We start from the raw sequence: 17984 nt of genomic DNA on the forward strand, positions 1-17984 counted from the left end.
CTGCCCCTGTGCTGTCCTCCCACCCCTGCAACTTTAGAGATTACTTAGTATTACATCCCTCCCCTTCCACTTGATGCTTATACATCACTTCCACCTTTTCTTCTTCCACAAGCCAGGGACTCTGTACCTTCCTCACTTGCTCTTGTCTCTCCAAAGAGCTTTTCCAGAGGTGTTAATTTTTATACACTGATGATTACACCTTAGGTTCCAGCTATGGTCAATATGAAGTCACAAAGGTGACACAGCCTTTCTGTGGGCTCAAACCCAGGGTTTTTATGTCAGATGTTTAGCAGTGCTGAGGCTGCACACTTCAAAATTCAGTTTCAGGGATTTTCTGTCTCCAGAAGGCCTCTGTACCTTTGGAGTTGAAAAGGGTCTTCAGGTGGTACTTACTGAAATACTGCCCTAGTCCCACCTGTCTTGGTCCTTGGTAAGTCTCTGACTCACCATGACTACCAACACTTCTGGCTACTAAAGCCAACGGTAAAGCTATTTGCTGTCTTGTGAGCGATACACAAGGGTCTCACACTTCGTCCGTCAGCCTCAGACTGGGCAGACCCAGTCTCCAATCTGGACTACTGCAACCCACATTCACCCTGACAGTGTGCAGCTTTCTTCCGTTACATACATTATGCTGTGGATCCTATGGCCTGAGCCTGGACCCTGCAAACCCTCTTGGGCCCTTGTTCAGGGAGGGCAGAGACGCTGTAGCCAGAAGGGTGGTGACAAGGAAAACTCTCCTAATCTCCTGCTGTGTCTGGAGCTGCTTTATATTATGCCAGTTACCAACAAAAGTTGCAACACTACAGGCTTTCACCACCCTGTGCAAGTAGTATTCACAAGTAGTCCTGGTACAGAATGACTAACCATGTCCTTGCTGAGTGCCCTACTGTTAAGCAGCCACGTTTTGATCTGCTGTGCTGTCCCTGGAACCTCCTCAGTTGTTCTTGTTCTGGCCAGGTACAGCATATTGAGGGATTTTTTACCACAGAGAGTTTTTAACATGTTCTGAGCTGCTGGTAGTCAGATGTGGATGTGCCATATTGTTGTGGACTGTCTCCTAGACACACTCAATGTGGACCTAACTTCTTTCACTGAGACAGCTATGTCTCAGGTCATTTAGCAGTACAGTTATAAATAATAATAATTAACAATATTTTTATTATTATTCCTCCTTCTTCTGCCCCTGTGCCATGTTATGCACATACCCACTTTTTTAACAAATGACTCTCTGCTTAATAAAATGCCCATCATTTCCCTTTGTGGGAAAGGGCTCTATATGAGTCTCCTTTCCCCCTCCCTCCTCTTTTCACTCGCTTTCATGACTTTCATTCAAAATGACAGCATTTTAAACTACTTTGGCATAACCGGCAAAACAAAAATGTGTAGTGACATGCTGCATGTGGCTAATGGATATTGTCAGCCAGTCCACTGACTTACAGATATCGTACATATTAAATTGGCAGGATGAGCTGGATATGCTAGCTGAGATGCAAAGCTGAATCTGCAGCCAACTTCTTATTTATTTTTTATTTTCATCAAAATCAAAAGACTACTGTCTTCTGTCCAGTGGCCCACAGTTACTTTTTCATCAGACATCCATTTACATGTTGTTATAATTGCTTGGATCAAAATACAGAGCCGCACGCTAGGACCTATCACGTGGCATAGCAAACTTTCTCTGTATTGAGTATGACCCTCGAATCACCTTCTCATTGTGGAGCTGAGTAACACATTGAATAAAGTCTATGCAAACCATAACCAAAGTCTTAGTTTTCCACAGACATAAAAACTCCATTTGAAACACATCAGATTCTTCCTTTTGGAGGGGAATAGCAGGCAATAGCTTTGAGGAGAACTATTTAAACATATTTTCTTTCCAAAGATTCATTTCTCTACTTCCTCCTCAGAGTTTTCTCCATTAGTTACAGGATGATGGTGTTCTGCAACCAGCTAGTACAAAATCTCCATGAAAATACGTCACTACACCAAGTCCTCCAAATTTACATACTTTCTAGCTTTTTCTGTTTGCAATCTATTATGATTACAGATCTGGATTTGGTTTTGGAGCACTACATTGAAACTAATATTATTAGGCTAGATTATTGTTCTCATTTGCAGTAAGCAGTCCAGAGAAGCACCTTAGTGAACTCAGGATAATGTTAGTATTTTCCTTTATTACAACTCTTAACTTACCATTTAAGAGAGTGGAGTTGAACACAGTCATCAAGTTCTTCAAATGTGTGAACTCCAAAAATTCACAGAGGTACATTTTTGAAACAGTTTAGATAAAGCTGTAGGAAATGGACCTCTTAAAGGGAGGGGAAGTGAACAAAAACAGCCTGTGAGACAGTAAAAAATTAAACTTTTTTTCCTTTCATCCCAGATGAAAAAAAAATATTTCAGTCCTGTGACCCTTCATGTAGGACCTGTGAGAAAACTGCTGACATATGTACTTCATGTCCGGAAGGTAAGAGACTGCAGCTTCTTTGGGTAAGTTTTGCAAGAGGCTAAAATATTCTGTATCCTACAAACTTTCAGGGAATATTTTTGTTAATGGTCACTAGAAAGTTCTTTGACAGCTTCAAGTATAGGCAGGTAATCAGATAATCACCAGATGAAGTCAGGCATCAGCTAGGAATTAAGCACACGCCCTTGGCAATATGGGTAAAAAAAATTGTTAGGTGAATGTTTTCTTTCTTTTCAATCAAAAGTTGTAGACATGATGCAGGAATTACTGAGTATGGATTTATTAGGAAGATGTACTAGATAATCCTGATGATTCCTTCTAACCTTAAATTTCAGTGAAGGTTGAGCAAACTACTTTGGGAAATGGATTAAAGAATGCTTTATTCATGTTTTTAAGCATCAAAAAGTTAGATTTTGAGGAAGTTGGAAGCTTTTTGTATAGTCATCTAAGGCAGGAATCTTCTAAATATATTCCTAACTTGTGCCTTTCCCCACCTGGATTGCTCTTTTGACAGGAAAATTTCTTATCCATGATGCCTGTGTCCCTCTGTGCCCTCAAAAAACTTTTGGCGATGTTGCAAGTGGAAAGTGCAAGGTGTGCATGGATGGCTGTGAGGTGTGCTCCAACCACTGGCACTGTCAGAAGTGCCAGGCTGAACAGGACCATCCGCTCTTCCTCCACAATGGCAGATGTTTACAGGAATGCCCTGAGTAAGTATCTGCTGCCGGATGACTGCTCCTTATTTTCTCACTGTGCTCCTTCTCTTTAAAGTTCAGATCCATTATAGACCTTTCAAGGGAGCCCTTAATGTAACCTAGGCTACCAGAAACTACCACAAGGTAAAAGTCACAGGTAAATGCCTTTTACCACAGGTAAAAGTCAAGGTAAATGCCTGAACAAACCACATTTTCTCTCATTTAGAGAAAAAGTGAAAAATCGTAAGTGAAACTATCCATGAAATCCTACGGCCGATGGTACAGCTCCCATTGATTTCAAAAGGACCATGGTACTTCAGGGTAGTTCTTTATAGTGATTGAAAATAAGCCTCTAGTCATTCTCCTCACTTGTTCCTTCCTCAAAGTGGTACAGAGCAGGGGTGTGAACCCAGAAAGTGGCAGATCAGAGTCCTGATACAGAAAAACAGCGCTTAGTGATGTGTTTCTCTCTTTGGCTTGTATTCTTCACTTTTCCCTGTAATCAACGGAATTTGAAAAGAAAGATTCCCATTTGACGGCAATGGATATTAGATCAGGCACTTGAGTCGATCAGGTTCTCCTGTTTCTGTGCTTTTTTCATTAGCATTCATCATACCTATATATACACACAAACTCTGTGCTATGCAGTGTGAAGGTCTTGCTTGGTTAACCTTTTTCTTTAGAAAAATGTGCAGTTCCTGCTTTTCTTACAATCAGTACAAATTCTCTAGCAGTACTTTGCTGCTAACTTTGTCAAATAAGCCAATACGGGCCAGTGGAACAGAATAAGATCATCAAATGTCAGAGAAAATGCAAAGTAATTACACGAAAGCCTACTGTAGTCCAGAAACAACTTTTAATATCAGAAGTTGTGACATACAAGCAAAGATAATGTTTTGCCATTAATATGTTTGTTCTCAGTACTCATTCCCCACAGTTATCCCGCACAGGGTCAATATAACAAAATTAAACCTGTTCATATATCACTAGTCTTTTCAGCTGTTATTATCCCCCTTTTTTCCACATTCCAGACTATAAATAGTGGCTTTTCAGACATCATTCAACAAAGTCCACCAGAGTTAAATTCTGGTTTCAGCCTCTGGGACAAAGTTCTGGAGGCATAACTACTCTCCACTGGAGCAGAGGATTATATGAGATATTTTTTAGGGGGGTTTTTTTGAGTTTTGGGACATTCTGTAGGGGATGGAAAAGGTTGATTTGCTGCACTGATAATTTCTGACAGAGGATTTTGAGGGACTGGGATAGCCAAGTACTCAAGACTGGAATAAGAGAAGACTGTGAGAAATAGATGCAGGATCACGATAAAGGTTAGGAGAAAAAAAAAGATGAGAACAGATGGCAAGCATAGCTCTTCTTATCTTTTCTCTAACCTTGCACCAAACATACCTCCCCAGCCTTTCTTCGGAAAGATCATCTCCAAGAAGGAAAGGAAAAGCACCCCTCTACAGGGAAGAATGAGCTTGTTAAAGTGAAGTACATGTTCTGGCGCTATTTTCTATGTCAGCTGCTTCCTTAGTTTTCATCAATGACTGTATACATTTGGATTTGGAATCATCTCAAAATGTGGACTCGCTTTTCCTTTAACCTTCTAACATTTTGGTTTTGAGAGTGTAGGCAGACTGGATTGCATCCAGCCTCTACTTTTATCCGTCTTCTCCTGAAATATAGGCACAATATTTTGCTATATTTTCTTTATGACTGATAGTCCCAACCGTGGTTGTCTACTGATGCTCTCACACCACAGATACCAATAAAACATGCTCCCTCTTCACTGTCTCTAGCTTGCTGTCACTAAACATAGGTACTATTTAAGCATCCTGGTTTTGCTGGCTTTTTTTTTAATCCCAGCCCTTTTTATTCTTCCCAACCTTCACAATTCCAGGGTTTTCTCTTCTCTTTCTCTCCTCTAGGGCCACTGAGGTTATACTTCTCTCACTTTCCCTGATATCACTGTTGAGGGTCAGCTGTGCAAGACTGGAGATTGCATCTTTCTTTTCCCAAACATTATACATCTTCCTATCTATCCCCCTTCCTCAGGGGGAAACGAAGACATGAGCAAGAAAGCCCAACATCCCTTAGAGATGAGATACAACAACAAAGGAAGGCCAGACTTCTTCATAGCAGTAACCATGCACATTTTCCGCATGCAGGCAGAGGGGATGTAATTGGGGATGGGCAACAAATTGTGTGAGAAACCTGTTTGGGTTTAATCCAGTGAAATGTGCATGCTGGGAAAGTCTCATGTATACTCTTAATTCTTATAGCCTAGGCTGTTTCTTAACTAAAGGCTGACCAGCAGATTGTTTTGTGTTTGTTTTCATTCAACAGGGGATATTTTAATGATTCTGAGACTTGCGAGGAATGCAGTGAATCCTGTAAAACGTGCACGGGAAGTGCATACGAATGCCTGTCCTGTAAAAGTCCTTTGCTTCTGGAGCAAGGGAAATGTAAACCTACCTGTTCAGAGAAGCATTTTGCCTCTGAAGGAATCTGCAAACACTGCCCTGAAATGTGTCGGGAGTGCATTCACAATCAAATATGCAAAGGTATTATTAAGAATTGGTCTTGACTTGGCTAAAATCCATTTGGATCTGTCCAGAGACAGACTGACAGAAACACAGATCTGAAAAGAACTCTGAAATGAGCAAAAATAAAAAAAGAGATGTATATATCCTTGCTAACCTCTAAGATATTATCATTGCTAACCTCTAAGATAGAGGCTAAGCAATCAGTGCTTTATGATGAGACTCAGTCTAAACCATTAATCTGTAAAGATTTCACGTTGCTTTGCCTGTTGCTGTCGACCTTTGGAGGTTCCTACTGGTCTGATTCTATTTCTGACCAAGTGTATCCATGCCTAAACATTTGCATACACATTTACACCAATGTAAAATAGAGAATGTTTCTTTTCTAGTTTGGTTGAACTTTACATCTCATTACCATTTTTGCAAATGAATACTCATGCTTGCGAATGAAATCTCTGTAATGAAACATATTAGGAAAGCCTTGGATATCTTAGTGAGTCCAAATACCCCCATGAAAATTTCCAGGATAGTGAATGTTGAGCAAGCCATTCTGGAAACACAAACATGGATGAAATGAAAAAAAAAAAATCATCAATAAAGCTATTAAACCAAGTACTCATAAATACAATTAGCAGATGAATCCCAGCTCTATACAAAGACAAACATTCAGATCCATATATTCCAGCCAGACTCATATTTTAATAATAAACCAAGCAGAACTTAAGATGTGGACATCCCTGATTTTGCAGGAAGTTCATAATGAAGATATAATATCTCAGCAGAAGTACACCTATATTCAGTGGCATCATGGTTCGGTTAATATCAGCAAAGCTGAACATGTATCTGGGCTTCTCAGCCTCTTGATGCAACACAGAAGATGCTGTGTGAGGGTTGGACCGTTACGGGCAGTTTGGAGAGGAAAGAGTTGAAAAAGAAAGCACTACCTTCCCAAGCTGTCCTCCTACCTCCGGTTATGATGGGCACTGCAGGATGTATGGTTTCCTAGGATTTCTTCACCCCCTCACTTACAGAGGTCAGAATTTGCTGCCTGTTTGCTTACTTGTTGTTTGCTGTCCTCTGTAGAGTGCATGGATGACTTCCTCTTGCACGAGGGCCAGTGCGTGCAGGACTGCCCTTCTCACTTCTACGCCGCAGACAAGCACTGCTTTCCCTGCCATGCAGACTGCAAGGATTGTGATGGGCCTGACTCAGATGACTGCACTGCGTGCACCATCAGCTACTTTGTCCTCTACAGTGGCATGTGTTTTGAAAAGTGTCCTGAAGGGACTTACTATGAAGAAGCCACTAAAGACTGTAAAGGTTGGCAGCTGTTGTTTTCCCCAGAATGGTATTGAGATACGAGTGGGTCTCATTAAAGACTATCCTCAAAGGGCCTGTGTGTGCCGGCTAATGTCACTATCAGTGTCCTGGAAACAGAGGAGCTGGCTAATGCAGAAAAATAACAAGGCAGACCTTAGAACAGCAAACATTGGAGAAAGCTGAGAGGGAGGTAGCAAAGCTAGATGTGCTTAATATTATGGGCAACCACTCTGGTAAAGTGCTGAGTGTTGCTGGAGACAGCAGGTTGAGAACCACTGCTCAGCAAAAGCAGTGCCAGTGCAATAGGAAATCTAAGGATTATGCATTAACCTGCATTAAGATTGAAAGTAGTAAAACGTTTGTTTTACTATGCAGAAGCAGAGCTATCACTCTGTTTCCATCAGCTTCTTATCCCGAGATGGTGGCTGCTCCTTGAAAAATTAAAGCTGAAAGAATGACCTGAAATGCAACAAGAAATGGTGACATTCCTACTGTTTGTCCATTTCAGCATGCAATAGGACATGCCAGACTTGTTCTTCTTCCACTGCCTGCCTTACTTGCAGAAATGGCCTGATGATGAACAATGATGGGCACTGTGTGGCGTATGGATCCTGTTCTCGCACTGAGTACTATGTTGAGAAAACTCAGACTTGCAAGTCTTGTCATAAGAAATGCTTCCACTGCTCAGGACCCACTGAACACGACTGTCTTAGCTGTGCGAATAACCACTATCTTCTCAGTAAGTGTCTTGCTCCTGCCTCTAGATTTTATTTTACACTGAATGCATGAAATAGGCAAGTTTCTGTCACATTTATGAAACATCTAGGGCTGCTTCAGACAAGCTAAATATTGCAAAGTTGAGCTGACAAGTAGATAACTTGTGCAGAGGTAATTACTTCTGTGGGGCTACCTGGAAACTCTTTGTGAGACTGGGCTTGCCACAGACTGGGGCCAAAGCAGGACTTCTAAGTAGCAACAAACACCATGACTAAACAAATCTTGTATGTTTCATTTACTTGATATGTAATATTCCTGTTGTTTCCTACGAACAGGGATATCCTGAGCCTTGCTTTTTTTTTTTTCCCCCTTCAATGTAGCACAAAAAGCTCACATTTTCATGTTGGCTTGTTTAATCCCTGCAGACATCTGATGAGCAAAGAAACACTTAAGCAGAGCTATTAAAAAGTTGTTCATGGATCACTAGGTCAGTATCTAGTGGATGGCTGAGATGCAAAACCACTTTTCTGACTTTGGAATAAAAGACTATTTTCTCAGAAACAAATTGATAAAAAGTATAAACCCCCGGGTCTCAAACTTTACTTACTTGCATATTCTTTAAAAAGCAAATAAAGATTTTAGAAAATCTTTGGAAGAAAAAATTATTAAAATGATCTTTCATGCAGGAAAAATGTAAAGAGAGTTTGAACTAAAACTGAAACTGAGCTTTTTGAGTCTAATTCTGATGCAGATTTTGCATTCTTAAATTTCTGAGGTCTTGCATCAGACTTGTCTTTTTTATTGACACACTCAGCTGCTTCGCACCATTACAATTGGTACAGTTGATGGAAGTATGTAAATAAACATCCTGGAGTGGAGAAAGAATTGTAAGAAAAATAGAAATAATCTTCCTTTGCCCAGTTGCAACCTAAGTAGCAAAACTATAAACACAAGCTAAATAATAAGTACAAACTACTAATGATCACTGCTCTCTTAGCTTGGTGCACTTGCAGTTAGTAGCATCAGTTCTAACTTCTCATTCAATATTCCTATTCTAATGACCCTCTGAAATCTCAGTGAAGAAGTGGGATGTACCTGGTACATTTGGCAGCATTACAGGCATTTATTCCCATAACATAAAGCAGCAGCCACAGACAGGGCTAACAACCAATGAACAAATGTCACTAAATCTCAAATTAGCCATCAGATTTGTCATATATACAAAATGCAATGAGGATGATGCCTAGAGTAAAACCTAAGGAAAACGGCAATGCAGACAGAAAGTTTCCTAATTACTGTTTCATCTTTTGTATATTCTGAAAGAAATCACAGTTGCTCTTCATTATTATGTATTATGCATCTATATTTCCCAAAGATAAAATATTATGTGTTCTGAAGTGCCTGCTAATGTACATAAAACACAGAAATGAGGACTAATGAACCAACAAGACTTAGAAGAAATAAAAAAATAATTACTATATCCTAACATTCTCTTTTCTTGTTCTGGTACACACTCTAACATCATCTCCTGTTAGAGAGTTTGTTCTAGCACAGCTGTATGAGATGTTTTATAGCAGCAAATACTGAATATGATGTATTATTCTGCATTGTCCTCTGTGCAGATACAACCTGTGTTGAAACATGCCCAGATGGGTATTATGTTGACAGCGATGAGAGACGATGTTCCCCGTGCCACAGCGCCTGTGTCACTTGCACTGGAAAACACAGCTCACAGTGCCTTTCCTGCAAACCAGGCTGGTACAGACAAGGAAAAGCATGCGTGAACCAGTGTCCGGCAGGGTAAGGCCAAGATCTTTAGCTAAGAGCTACATCACAGAGAGAGCTTTGAGCAATTAGGTCACTTTGCCCTATTCTACTTCTGAGTGAAATAGAATTGAATTCTATTTTCAGGTGAAAAATTCTTATGTTATCCCAGTACAGAGGTGGTGGAAAACCTCCCCTCACAGTAGGAAACTGTAAAGTTGGTGCCCAAACTGAGACGAGCTTGATGTGGTGTGGCCTTTCTTATACTCCAAGAATGTCCTTAGGTTATGTTTATACAGCAGAATAAACATACTAAGTTATCTCTTAGCCAGCTTGAGCACGGGAAGCAGTGTAACTTCCTTCAAGCATCCCTTGCAGCCTCCATTTAACCTGAAGTTTGGATGAGGTTACTTTTGCTTGGCATTGAGTGAATGTTCCTAATGGATCATAGTAAAACAGACCATTAAAACACCTTTCAATGGAGGACTCAGAATTCTAGACAGCAACTTCATTAACATGAGTCCATTTAATTTCAAAATGTGAATTCCATGCTCTTGTGACTATGCTCTGGGATTATGTCCCAGAAATTCAAATTTGGAAAGTGGACCTACGGTTTCTGGTTCAGGTCCACTTCATTTTGCAGTACTGTATGATCATGCTGGCGGTTAAATTGAGTTATCATTCCATTAAATTGCAAGTCTGTAATGAACACATCTCAACAAAACCACAGTGCAACAATTCTTTTTCCCTGACAGCACAACTTAGTTGAACACTGTTCCTCTGCTAGTATCCTTTGGCTAAGCCTATTTGTGCATTGAAAGGAAATATGAAATTTCTGAATTTTCGTTTGACAGCAGGTCATCAGGAGCAGTGAGGAATTCAGAGCTTACCCAACATCTCCAGGATACCTCTTGCAGAGCCAAGTTGAGGTTTTCTGAGCTCTGCCTATTCACATACTTTGTGTTTGAATTCGCCCTAGATTTTAGAAAGCCTTCCTTTATGGACCCTTAATTTACAAAGTCTTGCTTTATAGCTGAATTCCAATGGCCAAGGGGAACTAAAGGAAATTAATTTTATTTTCACTGAGATTGCAAATCCTTACTGTGATCACACCACTATCACTTTTATACATTTATGTAATCACAGTAAAAGCTAAGGATGAATGATGTTTTGGGTTTCCTGCCTCTGCTGGTCTTTGTGCAAAGCCATGGCTATCTGATCTGTTTCAGGTATTTTGCACAGAACTCCACTGGCTCATGTGAGAGATGCCACAAGGGCTGTAAGGAGTGCATGGGGCCACAACCCACAGACTGCCTTTTCTGTGATACATATTTCTACCTGTTACGCTCCAAGAATGAATGCATTAGCTCTTGTCCTGAGTACTACTATGAAAGCAAGGACAACAACGTCTGTGAAAGATGCCACCCTTCCTGCCGAACTTGTGAAGGTAAAAGCATACACTCTGCTTTGACCAAAAACAGGGTTATCAAAACACCTGCCAACTCTTTGGTTTTGCTTTTTTCCCTCTCTGCTCCAAGATTTGGAAACACTTCTCAAAGAGACGAACCACATACAGCGCTACCAACCTGCCCATGACCTGCAGTGGGTGACGCAGACCTTCCCTGGGGGCTGCTGGGCTCCCCCTGGCCCTGGGTGACTTGTTTCGCTGGTTGCTCCATGCTGCCACCTTACTTTGAGAGTATTGATTGATCGAGATGGATGCAAGGATATGAATTCCTTCCAAGCTCCCTGCAGGGGCTGGCTCCACCCACAGAGCACAAGCGTAAAGGCTCACGGGGAGGGCTGGGAGTGAGTCCCAGTGCCAAGTCAGTGAAGGGAAACAAACTGACAACGGTAATGAAGATTCTGTCAGCCAGCCCTCTCACAAAGATGCTCACCAACTTCAAAAAAAAAAGGGCTCTGTTGGAGTTATGGTTTGAGGAACACACAACAATTTATTGTCGTTCAGACAATTATTCTAGCACCCGATGACCTCTCCCCAGCCAGGAAGGGGAATCAGAAATAAACAAGGAAATCCGAGGGCTGAAATATGAACAGATTTAATAGAGTTAGACTAGATAGTTAACATTAATAACAGCAAAGAACTAATATTCATACCAATACCAATATAAAATAGACAAGGATTATACTCAGCCAATTCTATCAGCAGGAAGCAGTGCACTGCCAGCAGTGGACGGCAAATGTTGGCCACTGCGAGCGCTGCGGCTTTGGGAGGAAGGGGCCCTGCAGGTCCTTCAAGGGTCCGACACCAAGGCAGGAAGTTGTCAGGATTGCAGCCATCATGGGAGAGAGAACTTCTCAGCAAACTTTCTAATTTATATTGAATGTGACATTTGTGCTATGAAATAATCCTGTTGGCCAGCCTGGGTCAAGTGCCTGGTCTCACTCCCTGCACCTGGCTAACTCAAAAAACACCGAGACCTTGAATCCCACATGCCATAGCTGGCTATAAAATAAGTATTTTCATAAATTCAGACACCAGAGTCTTCTAAAAGTACAGTTTTCCCAGTCATTAGAAGAAAAATTAGTCCTATATTGCTCAAACCAGGAGAATTGGTTAGAGCTGGACCTCATTTCTTGCACAAACAGTGAAAAATGACTGTATAATATCTCACTCTTTGAGCTGTCCTACTATGTGTTACTCTGTGAAAGCCAAGGAACCTAAATCCAACCACACCTCTTTACAGTTTGCAAAAGGAAGAACAGAAGATCAACAGCTAACAACATTTAAGATAAGAATAAGGCCATAAAGCACATATTTAGAGTGAAAAGTAAAACAAAACAAAGAAAACAAAACAAAACAAGCAGTGATGTCTGCTGCTTTTAATATAGTTAAGTATTTTTCAAAGATAACTTTGGGATACCATCTGTTTTTTTCTGTGACACACTTACGCATTCACTTTCTTCTTTTTCCTAATTCATCCAATTCTGAAACAAGCAGCATTAATCCCCTTGGACCCATTTGGTGTCCTATTCTATCCGAACAGCATTAGATGATAGCTAACAGATGCCACCCTGCCACTTAGTTCACACCATATTGTAACACACAACATTTGTTTTGTATAGTGGGTATACTGGGTAGCACAGATGGCTAATTGCAACATAATAATATTTAAAATTGTGGAAACAACTCTTACAGTGAAGCCACCTTCAAGAATATTAAAATGTAATTGTATAACAATATTATAACAAGTAACAGAAATATTTTGGCTTGAATTTGGGACAAAAAGATAGACATTTTAATTTATAGACTACTTCCGTTGATTTTTGCTTTATTTGGGATGAATACTACAGGACAGATTTTCTATCATAATTACAGAGACACTAACATGAAACACAAGCCAGCCCTTCTAAACAGCAAATCTGCAGGTGTTCTGAAATGCATCTGCATTGCTGATGTACAAGCAAAGAAGTGTTGTGGTGTCTCATGTTTCTTAAGAGCAGGAAGGCAAACCCTGCACTGCTCAGAAAAATCACATAGTAAATTCACTGGGTTATAGAAGGTTGCTAACTTCACCTGTTTTACTGCTGCTAACATGAACTACTTGTATTCCCATTCTCTTCCTTTCGGACAGCAGCAGAAAATGCCTCGTTGCAGGGAAATGGACAGGGGCATTTTAACACGTAGGACCAACCCTTCACTTCAATGTTCCACAGAAATACTGTGTGCAGCATCTGTCTTCAAAAAGAGTCTCCAATACACAAAGTGCATATGATGCTCTGTTTGCACCTAGTGAAGAATATTTTTTTCCTATGCAACTGAAGAATTTGTTTTGCTATTCAAACATAAATATACCTTAATTCATCGTGGTTTGAAGCAGGTTAGCTAGCAGGGCTAATAAGTACTGATTTTGTGGAGAAGAGCACTTGTGCAAGGCTTCCCACAATTTTACTTCAATGCACTGACATAATTGATTTCCTGAAAGTGTCACAGCTTTCCTGTACAACTGATTCCCAAATCAGCTTTTCATGAATATCAAAACACATAAGAAATACACTTTGTGGGCACATAAAACCTCAAGACTAGGATGCCAAGTTCTTTCTGATACCAGCCTCCTCATGCTGGACTCGTCACTGCTGATTCTTGCTGTTGACAAATAACCTTTTCTTTGGTGGCAGCGATCAGTATAATTTTTAAAGGAAGTTAGCTGACAATTTTCCTGCTGTAAAAGTGTTGTTTTATTTGCCTTTCTAGGAAAGGGAGCATTCAGCTGCACATCTTGTGTATGGAGCTACAGTTTATTGGGTGGAATGTGCAACTCAGACTGTTTTGTAGGTGAATACAAAGTCCAGGAGCCACCAGGACAAGAGGTACCTATTCATAGGCATTTTCTCCTGCGATTTGTACACTGAACTTTAACTTCTGAACACAATACAAACAACACAGAGTGCTCTTCTCTGTGTTTTCAAGGCTGCTTAGGTTTAAATATGCTTACTTTTTTCTTCTCTTGGCAGATGATGTATTGTCTCTTTGTAGGGTTGTCTACTATAGAGTAATCCTCTACCAGTAAATACAAAGGCACAACTTTATCAATGATGATACCAAAGCCATATGAACAACATCAGGTATATTAGTAAGGGAGCACTTTCTTCTTCCAGTATAACTGAAATTTCCCCATGGACTTCTGCTGCTTTTTCTGTAAGAAATCGCATTGCATTCCTGATTGACAGCTCTGCTGGCAGAAACATCTAGTGGAGAGACAGGCTGAAGTTAACAGAGCTGTATATTTAGTAGAGTAGGACCACAATTAGGTTTGGGTTTGTGCCACAACACTGGGCACTCCAGCTTCCAGATTTCCACACTAACTGCCTTCCAAAGATGTTTATTCAAGAATATAGCAGCAAGGCAAGCCAGCTGGACTGAGATGCTGCATACCCTGGAGTCTCTGGCTGGAATATCCCCTTAGAAGTGCTGCTCCATAACTGTGAGCTGAGAAAACAGCCTAAGAGCCGGGGACCACAGAGGTCCACAGTTCTTTGCAAGAGCTTTGACTCTAAGAAACTGGAGCTTCTGCTATCACCCTCCTATCTTGCCCCGGTTCCTCAATTCAGGACAAGCAGCCTCGCAGGTCTGACAAGTTTGATGAAAGGTTATTGGAGTTTCCAGATCCTCACAGTGAATATGGGGTCCTGGTCCCAAGGCACAAAAATAGCAATTTTTCCCAATAGGCCAGGAACTGCGAACACTGGAAGCCCTGAATTACCTGAGCTCAGAGCATTCTGCAATGTAGATGTGACAAAGATGATCTACAGTAGTCTTTGTACACAGAGGCTTCCAGGAGCTGATCTGGAATTTGAGAAGTGTGTTTGAATCTAAGCTGTTTCTGTAAAGCAGAACTAACACAGTCTAATAAAAATCTGGTTTGCTAGAAAATTTCCAGGCAGCTTTATTCCTTATTTCTGCTCCTTCCCAAGTTAGAAAGGAAATTCATTCTCTCAGCTGCCTTTTCTTTTTTCCAGAATATTTCATGTTGCTCCTCCTATATCACTTACTTTTAATTATTCACTTGAGTATACTTCTTGAAGGCCACATTACCATCATTACTGCCAAAAACCCCATAGATTTGCTAGTGTGGGACTAGCAAAACAAAAACACACTTTCTGGCCAAAAAGCTTACAGTCTCAATGAATTTTAGCTTGCTGTCTAGCTAAGTGAGATCTCCAAGCTCCTATAACATTTTCCCCCCCTCTCCCTACAAGCAGACCCCTGAGAACCCACAAAATATGAACCAAATTTTAGTTTTCCTACTCCCTATGGTATTTTGACATTGACACCTGCGGTGCCACAGAGATGACCACCCAGAGAGTGAAGGACAGGACAGAACCGCCAGCTCAGGTCCACAAAATCCCAAATGAAAGGCGCGTTGCTTGTGTTCTGTGTCTGAAGGAGGATGAGCCCAAGTGTGAGCAATGTGACAGCTCGTGTACCGAGTGCAAAGGACCTGGTCCTCTCAACTGCACAGTCTGCCCAGCCACCACGCAGCTCTACCTGCAGGAAAGCCGCTGCCTGCCCTGCTGCAGCGACTCTGACCCAGCAGGCACCCCAGAGTGCTGTGACTGCAGCGAAACCCAAGGTAGGACTGTGCTGAAGGGCTTTATGACCAAGGGGGCTGGCATTTAAAAATCAAAAGGGGAATGGAGCGAAAAACATGCTGCTGAGCTGCAGGCAGACGGCGTGCTTCTACTGCTCCATCACCAGAATAGGAAGGGCTTTACACAAGTTACAGCAATTGCCACTGATGCGGGAGATGGCACCTTCTTACACCGACAGCTGTTGTGTTAAATGGCCAGGCATTTCATGAACCAGGTGGCTGGGAAGCATTTGCTTCAATGGGTAGCCAGCTGAACCACTGCATTTTAGGCTTATCATGCCAAAATGCATTTGTCTTCCTCTTAGCTTTTCTGCTTCTTTCTGGTTATTGCTAATCTAATAAAGCAGCATAGCTACGCCAGCAACCATGCTTACATCCTTATACCTTCACAACGACAAGAATACGCTTGTAGTACTGAAAGGATACTATATTTAGTCAAAGAGAGTTGGGGTTGTTCAGCCTGGAGAAGAGAAGGCTCCAGGGAGACCTTCTAGCAGCCTTCCAGTATCTAAAGGGGGCCTACAGGAAGGATGGGGAGAGACTCTTCATCAGCGAGTGCAGCGATAGGACGAGGGATAATGGTTTTAAACTGAAAGAGGGGAGATTTAGATTAGATATTAGGAAGAAATTCTTTACTGTGAGGGTGGTGAGGCACTGGAACAGGTTGCCCAGAGAAGCTGTGGCTGCCCCATCCCTGGAGGTGTTCAAGGCCAGGCTGGATGGGGCTTTGAGCAGCCTGGTCTAGTGGAAGGTGTCCCTGCCCATGGCAGGGGGTTGGAACAAGATGATCTTCAAGGTCCCTTCCAATCCAAACCATTCTATGAAATGCATGTGAAAATGTAAGCAGGCCTAAAGATTGTACTGGGTTTTATAAGACAAATACCTCCCCACCATACACAGGCACACAAGCTCATTTAATTTTTTTTTAACTGCTGTTGTAGATGACTGTGTATTACGGACCACTCTACCACCTGAGAGCAAAAGCAAAACTACTTTCTTCATTATTATCTGCATTTTGCTTCTCCTTGTCATTGGAGCCATTGTATTCATCTGGAGAAAATCACGAGCCAAAACCCAGGCTGTCAATAGAGGTGGGTATGAGAAGCTGACAAATCACTCCAAAACATTTCCTTCCTACCTGAGCAACTACCATGAGAGTCCCAGTTACCAGGAAGATCAAGTAATTGAGTATAGAGATCGAGATATTGAAGATGATGACGAAGAAGATGACATTGTATATATGGGCCAGGATGGCACAATCTACCGCAAATTTAGATACGGACTTTTGGAGGATGATGAGGAAGATGAGCTTGAATACGATGATGAAAGTTATTCATTTAGATAACTCTTTACTAATTTATTAATTTCCTGCTTTGTTGCTTTTCCTGTAAAATTACAACAATTTAGTTAAGTATGTTCAGTTACTTCTTAGCATGCGGAGCTCTAGATTTTAGCTAACAGTTACTGTGAGAGCAGAATGGTTTCTAAAAACACTTTTTCCTAAAGCTTTACATAAATCCTTGCTAGGCTTTTAAGTAGCACTCCAGATGTAAGCTGGCTAAGAGATTATGTTTCTGTGCATTTGTGTGGAGAGTAAATCCTTTCCCAGTATGTAGTTGTGTGCATTATAACTAATACAAACTCTGCTTCAAACCATGCGCACACACTTATGGACAACCTTGCCAACCACTACGAGAAATGTGCAGATACAAGCAAGATGGGTGTATTTATCTACCCGACGAATGCCACTGGCATAGGGTGCCAGCAGTTTACTACTTTGTGATTATAGTTACTCAGCAAATCATAATAGAATAGGCAAGTTTGCTGACTTTACCTGGGTTTCCTTCATTGCTATCATCTGGTGCATCCGTGTTCTCAAAGACGACACATTCCCCCTTAAAATGTTATAGCACACTTCCCAGTGAAATTGTGCATCTATGACGTGATGTTTTACAATTTCTGGTTGTGACTACTCCAGGTAACTATATTGTATTCACAGTTTGTATGAAACATAAGTAAAATATTTCATATATCAAGCTGTGATTAATCTGAACTGTGGTGTTTGTAAAATAATCTTTCGTTGTACACACAAACTTCTGGGTTTACTGCAAAGGGAAATATGGTCTATAAGCATGCCCACGAAAAAAGAACACCTTTTGTCTTTTTAACTACCTTCTCAGTGATTTAAACACAGAACATTTACTCAAGCAGCTTTTCCATTTCTGTTGTGAATGGCTCGGGATGTTCAGACAATGGCAAAGGAAATAATTAGCACTTACTTGGTAACATAACTTAAAGGAACACAGCAATGTGATTTTTTTATTATTATTACTACAGAAATATAATTTATCATACTAAA

At 41.0% G+C, this 17984-nt stretch overlaps 1 protein-coding gene across 1 annotated transcript in view; it reads left to right on the forward strand.

Moving 5' to 3' along the window:
• Window positions 1–16970, forward strand: part of PCSK5 (proprotein convertase subtilisin/kexin type 5) — a 253931-nt gene extending 236961 nt beyond the window's left edge. Inside the window, exons 28-37 of the mRNA XM_074569788.1 lie at window positions 2387–2470; window positions 2985–3180; window positions 5515–5732; window positions 6795–7031; window positions 7540–7770; window positions 9371–9548; window positions 10742–10959; window positions 13729–13844; window positions 15421–15607; window positions 16567–16970. Coding sequence (XP_074425889.1) covers window positions 2387–2470; window positions 2985–3180; window positions 5515–5732; window positions 6795–7031; window positions 7540–7770; window positions 9371–9548; window positions 10742–10959; window positions 13729–13844; window positions 15421–15607; window positions 16567–16970 — 2069 coding nt within the window. The remainder of the gene's footprint in view (window positions 1–2386; window positions 2471–2984; window positions 3181–5514; window positions 5733–6794; window positions 7032–7539; window positions 7771–9370; window positions 9549–10741; window positions 10960–13728; window positions 13845–15420; window positions 15608–16566) is intronic.
• Window positions 16971–17984: the final 1014 nt, after the last annotated feature.

Source organism: Larus michahellis, chromosome Z, assembly GCF_964199755.1.
Source record: "Larus michahellis chromosome Z, bLarMic1.1, whole genome shotgun sequence".
Lineage (NCBI taxonomy): Eukaryota > Metazoa > Chordata > Aves > Charadriiformes > Laridae > Larus > Larus michahellis.